This window comes from Ailuropoda melanoleuca, chromosome 10, assembly GCF_002007445.2.
Source record: "Ailuropoda melanoleuca isolate Jingjing chromosome 10, ASM200744v2, whole genome shotgun sequence".
Taxonomy (NCBI): domain Eukaryota; kingdom Metazoa; phylum Chordata; class Mammalia; order Carnivora; family Ursidae; genus Ailuropoda; species Ailuropoda melanoleuca.
Genome location: NC_048227.1, coordinates 3,416,549 through 3,427,755, shown reverse-complemented (window position 1 = coordinate 3,427,755; position 11,207 = coordinate 3,416,549). Strand labels below are relative to the sequence as shown.

Sequence of the window (11,207 nt, the reverse complement as noted above, 5' to 3'; positions counted from 1 at the left end):
TTATATTAAAGATTTCTAAGTTTTTTAATTTTTAAAATATTCATTTAAAAATTTTTTAAAATTAAATTTTATAAATTACATTAAATAAATATTAAATTATACATTATCAAATTATGTATGACAAATATTTAAGTACATATATGCTTATATATAGTAAGGGTGTATTTAAATACATAGTCACTGCAAAAAACTAGTCTGAAAATGTGTGAAAGAGCCAAGCCCTCTTTCCCCCTCCTCCCCAGTACGATGCCCCAGCTGCTGCCACCATTCAGTTTCTTGTGTGTCCTTTTTATTTATTTATATGCAAATCTATGTGGATATGCAGACATAGGGACTTGTTTGTTCTTCTACAAAAACGAGGTCACACGAAACGTATGGCTGTGCAGCGTGCTTTCCTCACTGAGCATATGCTGTGGGCGCTTCTCCACGACTGCCACGTGGAGTCATGCCTGCCTAATAAGGTGCTTGTGAAGGCTCCAAGGTGCGAGGAGGTGCGAGCAGGTGCGAGCAGGTGCGAGCAGGTGCGAGCAGGTGCGAGCGAGCAGGTGCAAGGAGGCACTAGGTATTCCTAATGCTGTTACTGTGTCATTAATACTCGAGTATGATGCTCTCGAGGACTGAGGGAATCAGTGTCCCCTCACAGTCCAGTTAACCCAACGTGGAGGTTGGCGTGAGTCCCTTTGTCTGGAATGCTCAGTTCTCGTGCATCGTACGTGCATACGGAGTGCATATCGGGTGTTGCACATGGGGAGAATGCTGCTGGAAGGATCCTGTTAGCAGTGCTGGTCTGAAATGCGTGTGCAGGCGGACCTGGGGAGACGGGGGATGGTGTGGCAGGCTCCTCTCGCTCAGTCTCCGCCATTCCCTTTAAGCACCAACCACTCCGGGGTTAATACTGCTCGTCTCTGACGGCTGTAGGACGACTCTTTTTCTCTTAATGTTTTTTGTTTGGTTCCTCTAAAATTCTTCACCCTGGATATGTATTACTTTTAAAAAACTGTGATACAATATATATAAAATTTATGATTTTAATTCTTTTAAGTATATAGTTGGGTGGCAGGAAGCACATTCACGTTCTCGTGCAGTGGTTACTACCAACCATCTCCAGAACGTTCTCATCGTCCCAAACTGAACCTCTGTCCCCATGAAACACGAACTCCCTGTTCCCCCTTGCCCAGCCCCGGGTAACCTCCATTCTACTGTCTGTGTCTGTGGATTCGACGGACTCCGGGGACCTTGTATGTGACGGATCCTACGGTCTGTGTCCTTCTGTGTCTGGCTCCCCTCACTCAGCATCATGTCCTCCAGGTTCATCCGTGTTGGACCAGGTGCCTTTTTAACTATGAGTCATGTTCCATGGCCTGAAATCATACGAGTAACAATTTGTTTATTCATTCATCCGTCCCCAGACGTGTGCGTTGCTTCCACATTTCGGCTGTTATGAACCTGGGTGTACCAGCATCTGTCCATGTCCCTGCTTTCGCTTCTTCGGGGTACACACCCAAATGTATTCATATTTAGAAAAGATAAGCTAGAAAATAGTCTTTGAGAATTTGATAGAAATGAGCAACAATTGAGAATTAATTTGGGGAGAATAGACAACATATGTCAAGACCCGCTACCCGGGAATCTGGCCTGGGTCCCCATCCACATCTCTTTTCGTTTTGGGGTGGTGGGGAATGGCGGGGGGCTCCCCTGACCTGTGCCCCACTCTTGTGCTTGCCGACAGCCCAACACCGAGGGCATCTGGGAGCTGATGACCGGAGGGGTCTTCTTCTGCTTGGGCACGGTGTTCTTCAAGAGTGACGGGACGATCCCCTTTGCTCATGCCATCTGGCACCTCTTTGTGGCCTTTGGTGCTGGCACCCACTACTATGCCATCTGGAGGTACCTCTATCTACCCAGCACCCTGCAGGCCAAGGTGTCCAAATGAGGTGGCCCAGACCACACAGGACAGAGCATCATGAAAAGTGTGTCTGTGAACTTTGGTCCAGAGCACAGCACCCAGGCCCGTCTGCGTATCCACGGGCAGAGTTTTTGATGGGTCCAGGGCTACTTCTGGTAACAGCCAGAATGTTCTTAGGGTCCCAGGTGAGAAAGAAAGCATTTAGTCATTTTGACAGAGGAGAAATTAACCCTGTAACGTGTTTCTGTTCTAGGCAAGTGTTTCCTAATACAACCAACATTAACATCCTCAGAAAAGGGAGCAGACACTGTCCTGGCAAATGGGGGGACCCCTGGGCCCCTATACGCTCTTTAAGGTCCTCAGAAGTCTATTAGGGAGTTGGTGGATTGTTTGTATCCCGCTGGCCAGGGCCGCCTCTGCTACCAAAGTCCTGGCTGGGGAATTGTTTCCCTGTTCAGGGAAAGTCACCCATCCGTGACCATAGCAGACATCACCAATCAACTGCAGCATGGTGCGGAATCAAGATTCTTCTCTGGGAGGTGCTCTGGGCAGCCACAACCTGTCGACTCAGCACTCATGATGGCACCCCTTAGCCTTTCCTGTCTGATATGCTTTGCCGGGGGGATCACAGCCAGACCAGTTAAATGTCTCCACGTGGGGGAGCCTGCTTATCTCCTGACACGACGCCTGTCCCTGTTGGGGAAACTCCTGGAGTGGGCCATTTTGGGGCACTGAAGGGAGACTGAGGCAGACGGCATGAGCAGCCCCGGCCTTCTGCTCCACCATAGCTGATTCTCTGTACAGAGGAGGAGTGAGTTGGTTGGGGATGGGGAAGTGGTTACTTAGCCATTTCTTCTGCTAAAAAAATCCAGAGAAATTATCAGAGCCATTCGTTCAGGGGGGCAGGCAGATCCCAGGGACTTGCTCACCTGCTCCAGATTTAGGGCTTGTGGTGCCAGCATTCGGATTCTTGCTTGGTGCCAATCAGTGGCCCTTGGAAGCTCCTTGGATGAGCCCCAGAGGGAAGGCCTCGCTAGTTTGATAGGGATCTGGGCAGAGCGTCCCCAGTGTTGGGGTACCCCCACCTCTGAACTCCCTAGGAGCCCACTGACAAGGCTTCCAGGGACCTGTCCTTGTAGCGTCCCCCAGGCCTGGGCTGGCCCCTCTGTAGCTTACACTTGGACATTTACTGGGGACGGATCCAGGCCCAGCTCCTGAGCTGAGTGGGAATCTGGGAATCTCTGAATCAAGCATCTCTCAAGGTAGACAGGCCTCAGGCTACAACTCCTAACCAGAGTTGGGTGGGCCAAGACAGGATGCCTTATGCTTAGTTCTAGCACCTTCCAAGGTATTTCAGGTTCCAGCATCTGGCCCATGTACCGAAGCCAGTATTAAATCATCAGACACATTCCTCAGGCGGGTTCTGAGCTGGCAGATGCTTTGGGGGTAAGCTTTGTCCCCTTGCCGTGTGCGTATGTGTGTGTGTGTGTGTGCGCGTGTGTGCGTGCTTGTGTGCGTGTCTACACTGGCACTCCCAGATTCTGGAAGTTGCCTTCGTCTGGTCTGCCCACTGTCAGTTGGGGTCAGGGTGGGAGGTTAGGGTGGGGAGAGGAAGCTTTGTGGGGGAGGGCCCCCTAGGGAGGGGCTTGCTGGTGATGGGGGGGGACAGGGACACTGCAACAGTGATCTGTGCCTGGGCCTGAGGTAGGGGGAGGGGTTCATGTTTGCTCTGGGAAGCCAGTCAGGAGATCTCCCAGAGTGCGGCCCCAGCACCATGCCAAGCTGCTGTCCATGAAGGTCGTGTCATTGAGGTGCTGATGGCACAAGGCCCTGTTACAGGACCGGGCTGGCTGGCCTGGGACACTGACCTGGGACATCTTTAGTGGCTCTGGAGCTGAGCTCCTTATGTGACACCTGCATCTCCGTCGCCCCGCTCCTCCTGGCTACCTGATCTTGCATTTTCCCCAAGACAGCCTGCCCCTTCATGAGGTGCTAGTTCACCCCTCATCCACCCATCTTATTTCTCCAAAGCCCTGCTCAGGCATCAGTATCGAGGGACTTCTGGCCTTCCTCTGACTTAGCGGCTCCCTCCTGCTTCCCCCCTAACTCCTGCACCGTGCTTACCTGCACCGTGCCTTGGAGCTCTATCCTTCATCACCCCGGTCCCTGCACCTGCGCCCCACCCCAGGCGCTCTTTAAGGGAGGAGCTGTGTCTTGCTGGGCTTGTCAAATCTGGCTGCTTCTGTTTGTGAGGCTTGGGCCAATTCTTAACCTCAGTGTCCTCTGCTATAAGATGGGGATTGTAAGGCAGCCCCTTGCAAGGTTGCTTAAAGATTCGGTAGGGTAGTGAATGTGGAACACCCAGCCTGGTATGCTAATTGGCTCCCTTAGCTGTCCACTTGGGAAGCAACCTTTGATAATGAAGATGACCCTTCCAGGAGTGTCAGCTGTGCTGGCCAAAGCAATGAATCACTAATGGTGGAATTTCCGACTGTGGACAGGCTGGTGAGGACACTGTTCTGTAGGGCTTGACCTACATTCCTTCCTCTGGCTCCTCTTCAGGATGTTCCCCATGAACCCTTTTTCTTCCTCAGCATCATTGTGAAAGTGCGTTTCCCAGCATTCCATTTCACCCAAACCTAGGCCCTGGACCTCCTCCAAAATGTGTCACCAACAATGCAGGGAAGGAAAAGATGTTCCTCAGGCCAATCCCTCCTGTGGGTAAGCATTCCAGTCTGCGCACTGGGCATGTGGGGTGGAGAGGGCAGGGCACTGGGAACCCAGATGCCAGCTCCCTCTTCCTGGCCACCTTTGAGGCTGTCGTATGACAGGGCTATCCAGCAAAGCGGCTGTCATGCCCCAGGGAGCCAGGGAGGAGGTCGGCAGGCCTCTTCGACACTCGGGGTGCTTCCGCAGCTGCTCCTGAGTTAGGCAGCACTGCTGGGGTGGGGTGGGGGACAGGCCTGGAGGTGACAGCCTGCTGACCGAGTCCCTTGGCCGTCATCAGGGCCAGCCAAAGCAGGTGCGCTTGCTTGTGGAGAGACCTGCCTGCCAGCTGGCAGGATTTCCCTGACAGGCCCTGAGCAGAGCTTGCCAAGGGCCGTCCCCAGGGCCAGCATCCTCTCAGGCCAGGGGGCTTTAAGCCAACGGACCAGAGCCGCCTTTTTCCCTTGATTGGAAATTGTGCATAGGGTGGGAGCAGGGCTGAGCGGCCTTCTCTCCATCAGCATCCGGTCAGGCTGGGGAGAACCCTAGGAAAGCACTGTGCGGGGGCGGGATGAGAGTTGCGAGTGGGCCTAGACGGAGGCCCGCTTTAGGTGGTGGGAGGGGGCCCCGTGCAGTGGGGTGACGTGGTGGGCTTCCCAAGAGTGCTGCTGTCCTGGGTTTTCAGCGCACCGGGCTCTCTTCTCTATATTCGTCTGCAAACCTGCGGTGCTCCGAATGTTTTCCCACAGCTCGGCTGAGCCCCTGCATTTGTGGTCAGGCCCCCATTGGGAAGCAGGGGCGGGGGACAGCTCAGGCGCTAAGAGGGGCAGGTAGAGCTCAGAGGTCTGGGAAATGAACCTAGTGACTTAGTCAAGAAGGCACTTGTCACCTTTGCCACCACACACTGTGCAACCAGGTGCTGACAGGTGGGCTCTGGGAACCACATCGTGGGGTCCTGAAAGAACCTGTGGCCGTCCCAGCAGCCGGCCCCACGTGAGTACACAAACACTCGCGGGTATGGCCCACCGCAGGCGTGGGGGAAGGAGCAGAAAGCTGGGGAGGCAGAGGGGGCCTGTCCCGGGGGCCGGTCTCTGTGCTGGTGGCTTCATAGACGCTCTGTCCGTTGATTGACACAGTCCCCTCTGTGGGGTAAGGATTATTAGCTGATTTTACAGAGCAGGAAGCCAGAGCACAGAGAGGTGTAGCGACTTCCCCAAGGGCACCCAGCATGTAACCCGCAAAGCCAAGCTTTGAAGCCAGGACTGTCTAACCTCCAAGTGTCAGGTCCCACGGCCAGATCGCCTGTTTCCAAAGACACCCACTGCCCCTCTGTCTGTCCTCCAGGGAGGAATGCTGGGCTGAACATTTTTAATGATTGAAAAACAAAACACTGGTATGTAGCACTTGCTGATTTCCATGGTGTAAATACTCCTGTGGCCGATTTCAGGCGACCAGGGTGACATCACTGAAGATGTTGTGGGAGGGGATGCCCGTGTCTGGCCCTCAAAAGCCCACACGGGCCTGCGCGGCACACCACTGCCCCACTGCTTCCCGCCTGTGCCCCTCATGGAGCTGGCCAGGGGTGCCCGGGATGCCGAGCTGTGAGAACACTCCAGACGCTGTGTGGGGCCAGGCCTGGCACTGAGCTGCCTGCGCGCTCCGCCGGGGGTCTGGATCCTAGCGCCAGGCAGACCTGCTCCGGCTGCGGCCCTACCCAGCACGCAAGATCCTTGGCTCCCTAGGGTTTGGCCAGGGAACCTTTGCGGGGATTTGCTGAACCTCAGATCCTGGCTGCCACATGCCTAGGACTGCTGCTGAGTCAGCAGGTCAGGGTGGTGCTCTGGAGTCTGGACACCATTCTGGAAGCCCCGCTCCAGAGCTCGTCTACTTTGAGGTCCTGCCCCGCATGTCAGTGATGGGTTTCCCGAGTAAGATTCCAGAGGACAGACTCGCATCTAGGGGCGGGGGACCTAACTGCCGCTTTTACTTTGGGCTCACTTCATTTCCTAGATTCACAGTATTAATACCCCTCAGCAGTCTGTGTTTCTAGACAGGCCGTTCCTGAAACTGGGCTCTGTCCCTAATGTTTCACAAGCTCTGTGCCAAGCCCTGTGAATTACGTTGTCTTTACGAGCACTCTGCGAGGTAGGGGGACCCCATTTTACCGATTTGGAGACTAAGGATCAGAGTAACTCATCCAAGGGCACACAGCTAGTAAGTGGCAGCTCTGGGCTCTCCCCCACTCCACTGTCTGCTCCCTAAGACACTGGCAAGTCCAGTTTAGGGTTCCCAGCCTGTGGATAGGAGCAGTTGAAATGCTGGTGGGCTCCATGTTTTTGCTTCAGCTGGCCCGTGTGCTCTGAACGGTTATACCGAAGGTCTGAGGCTTTGTTCACTGGCCCTATGTTCAAACTAGTGTTGGAGATGCTGGCAGAAGCTCCCAGTCAGGCTTTCAAAAGATGCTCATTTGGGAGAATGTGTAGCCATATGGCTCCTAGTGGCAGGGTGGCTGGGAGGAGTGCTGCTGCCCCAGCCCTGGGCTTACTCCCAGGACATTCTCTGGCCCGAGGCTATAAGGCTCAGCCCAGGAACTGGATTCCCTTGAAGGGCTCCAAGCCACATGTCCCCATGGGACACCCTGCCTGTGCACAGGTGCTGGGCAGGGATCTGTGGACCCCAGGCTGGGAGGCTAAGTAGCGGGACCTTGAACATGAGGCAGGAGGGGTGGGACAGCTCGGTTTTGTACCCAGAGAGTGGGGGTGAGAGCAGAGGAGTGACATGCCCGGGGCACAGAGCCGGGGAGAGCGGGGCCCCTCCCACACCTCTCTCTTTCCTTCCCTGGGCACCGTGGCCCGTCTTGCCCCCTCCAGCGACACAACGTGCAGAATATACGGCCTCTCTCACGGCCCGGCACAGGTGGCGTGGGGCCTCTGGGTCTGGCAGGGGGGAAGTACCAGCCCTCCCCCGTGGCCTTGTTTCCCACATGTGAATGTCGTGCACTTGAGCTTGCCACTTGCTGTGTGACTGGGGGCACATTACTTACCCTCTCTGGGCTTCCATCTGGTCAGCTGTAAAAGGAGCTGGTGGTCCATTTCCAGACTGGGCATGTCAGGGATGGGCGCAAAGCCCAGACTGGTGGGCTGGGCTGGCTTGACTTGGCACGGCAGACGCTGCCCCAGTTTGAGGTGAGGTCCCCTGGGGGAGCGGAGGGTGGTGGACCCAGCTTCTCTGAGCAACACTGAGACCCCCGTCCAGTCACAGACTCCTCGGATGGATACAACGTAGGGAAAATAAACCCAAACGGGCTGAGCAACACCAGCCACCGTGTAAGGGAGTGCTGTCTGTATAGCAGCCATTAGGTGCAGACGGCTAAGGCAATTAAAATGGAATAAAAATAAAAACTCAGTGCCTCAGTGGTACTAGCCACATTTTAAGTGCTCAATAGCCACATGTGGCCAGAGGTTACCGTTTTGGACAGCACAGATAAGGACAGTCTTCACCCTCCCAGAAAGTTCCATTAGACAATGCTAGCAGATCAGTGTTTCTCAAACCTTTTTTTTGGTTGTGGAATCACTTCGTACTCTTAAAAACTGTTGAGGATACCAAAGAACTTTTGTTATAGCTACATCTAATATTGACATTCACATACTAGAAACTAAAACTGGTATAATTTGAAAGTACCTATTAAATCACGCAAAGATAAACTCATTACACGTTAACATCAGTGACATATTTTTCTATTAAAAATAACTATTTTTCCAAACAAAAAGAGACTTAGGAGGAAGAGTGGTATGGTTTCACGTTCTTGCAAATCTCTTGGACGTCTGACTTAGCAGAAGCCCACAGGGCTCCCCTGCCTGTGTTTTCGTGAGTGTGTGACCATGCCATAGTCTCTGGAAACCTTTGCCGGAAGACAGGACAATGTCATAGTGTTATTACGAAAACAGCTTCCCCTCGCGAGCCCCCGAAAGGACCTTGGGAGACCAACATCGTGGAGAACCACTGATCTAGACTTTTCCCTTTGTTTTATAACAGGTCACAAATGCCGCGCAAGGGGTCGAGATCTCAGACCAACACTCTCTTCGTTTCAGCCCGTTTTGGCTGAACCTGGAGACGTGGGCAGGACGGGGAGGCAGGAGGGGTGTGAGCAACCGTCTGAGCGCCCGGCTGAGGGTGGGCCTGCATCTCCACTGACCATGCTCAGTGCCCAACTCCATACCCTGTGCTTGGTCAGTGCTCCATGCACATTTGTGGGGGGAGCAGGGAGGGCTTGGTCTCCTCCTCTTCCGAGGTTGGGAAGGTATGGCTAGGGAGCCTCGTGGATATGTTAGCCCTTTGCATCTAGGGCTGGGCAAGTTCCCAACCATGGTCCGCGTGGACACTGCCCTGGCCTTTACTCTTGGCGAGTCTGAACATCAGAGGACAAGCCGGAGTGCTAGTAGGGGGCTCCTGGGCTGAGTTTTCCCAACTCTGGTCTGTAGTGGGTTTGACTCTGCTCTGGGGGGTCCTATGCCTGGGCACTGCCCAAGAGCTGGTTTATCTGGAAGATTTGGAGCAGCCAGCTCCAGCTTCAGCATGGGGCGTGAGCTGTGGAGGAGGGAGGGGAGCACGGACCTGTTCTGCAGGTGGTCTAGTTGGTGCGGGGGTGCAGAAGAGGGAGGTGCGGGCTGGGGAGGGGTCCCTGCCCATGGTGTGGCTGCTCGGGCCTACAGCATGCCGTCCAACACTGTCCACTGCCTGTGGGAGACAGGAAGCCCTGGAGGTATTGGGGTGCTCTGCATGCTTCTGGCATCCTGGAGACCAGTGTCAAATATCCCGGGTATGGCAAGTCGTTCAACCATGAGGGCTGTGACATTGGCCTCGGTGGCAATGTTGACACCACGGGAATCAGCAAAGGCTACAGATCAGAGCCCAGTATTTCTGGAGAGTTTATTTTACCGGCGTGCTGCCGGCCTGGGTATACCTCTCCGCATCACACCCCCCTCTTTATCACCGTGGCAGGCAATACACACATGGTTCTGAACGTGTGCCCATTCACGTTCTTACATGCTTCGCCCAGCAAAACCGGCTAGACAGGGACACTGAGGCCGTTTGGAGAGGCTGCGTGCTTGCCCAAGATCATCCATGGTGCCGGGCAGGGCTGGGGTCCACGTCATGGCCCTGGGGTGTCACATCCTCCTCCTTCCGCTGTCTTGCTCCCCAAGAACTGAGCTCTGGGGTAGGGCATGAGGCATCTCCTTACTACCCTCTGGGGCCCTGTTCTTCTGACTCGAGCGATGCCATCCTTTGGCGGCTCCGTTCCTGCCCTCAGTCAGTTTTGCCTGAGCCCTGAGAGGCCTGAGGAGGAAAAGCGGGTGTTCTCTGCTTCTGCCTTTGGGAACTAGCCAAGGCTGGGACTCTTTCCAGGGGGCGAGGACACTGGAGCCCAATGCCTCCCATGGGGTCTGGCCGCCATTGAGCCCTGAGCTGGGGAGTGGCCCTTCATCACTGGGGCCCAGTGGGCAGTGGGGTGCAGCCACGGCTGGTTAGCCCAGGTTTTCGCAGAGTCTCTCTGCCCACACAGCCTCAGCTCACAGGTGTCCTGACACCTTATCTTTGTAAAGTCGGCCTCATGATGGGCTCTCAAACCTACCTGTACCCTCGTTGTGGCGTTGGGGCGGGGTCCCACATCCCAGCTCCGGCCCATCATGAGGATCGGGCTGCAGGCTGCATGGGTCAGCTGTCCTCCATTTATTCCCAGACCTCAGTGTTTTCCAAACCTTTTAGATCATTACCCATCATAAGAAATGCATTTTACACTGTGATTCCAGTTTACATGTCCGTCGCTGAAACAGGACCTACTTGTGGGATGCACTGGGGGGTTTCCTACCCTGCCCTAGCCATCCTACCCTCAAGTTGCTGATTGCAACCCACTGAATTACTTCCATCAGCTCTGGATATTGTTCTCGGTGATTCGGTCCTGGGAAGGCGTGGGCGTGGGTACTAGGTACTTAGTGCCTATTTGCGTAATTGGCGGGGGGGGGGGGGGGGGGGGGAGGGTCCACGTGGAGCCAGACCTCAGGAACTTGGGTGCCCAAGGCCAAATGGGGACTGTTAAGGAGAAAGAAGTGAAGAGCTTGAGAGGATCTGGCTGCTCAGAACCCTGACCCCACTGAGAGGAATACAAGACCCAATTTTTGGGTCTCTTGTCCTGGTGATGGCCCCAGGTCCTGGAGGGCCTTGGGGGCTGATGGTCATAGAGGCCTCGGGAATGTGTGTCAGTGTGCATTCAGGCAGCGCTGGGAAGGTAGGAGGGAGACAGCGAATCTGAAAAATGTACGGACCCAACTTTGCAAGAGCTGTTCTGCCTCCAGACCCAATTTCAAATTTCGGGCCCTGATCCCCGCCGAATGAATCGCCCACCAGTCCTGTTTACAACACCGGGTTTCACTAGGAATCTTTCCACTGCTGTTGCTTGTGAAGCCCTGTCTTGGGGGTGGGGGGCGGAGAGCGGGAGCTCTGACTGCCTTTCACACTTGTTTTTCTAGATATACCGTGTTCTTCAGTGTTGGAGACTGGCATCTGTGGCATGACTTTTTTAAAATGTCCTGCTGGT

General features: G+C 54.6%; 1 protein-coding gene across 2 annotated transcripts in view; it reads left to right on the top strand.

Annotated features, from left to right (window-relative positions):
* Nucleotides 1-10,629, top strand: part of MMD2 (monocyte to macrophage differentiation associated 2) — a 47,446-nt gene extending 36,817 nt beyond the window's left edge. The window contains exon 8 of one of the 2 annotated variants that reach the window (XM_034669751.1): nucleotides 1,730-10,629. In XM_034669751.1, the coding sequence (XP_034525642.1) occupies nucleotides 1,730-1,933 (204 nt within the window). In that variant the 3' untranslated portion in view covers nucleotides 1,934-10,629. The remainder of the gene's footprint in view (nucleotides 1-1,729) is intronic. The other variant, XM_002916462.4, reaches the window with a different exon arrangement.
* The last annotated feature ends 578 nt before the right edge of the window (nucleotides 10,630-11,207 follow it).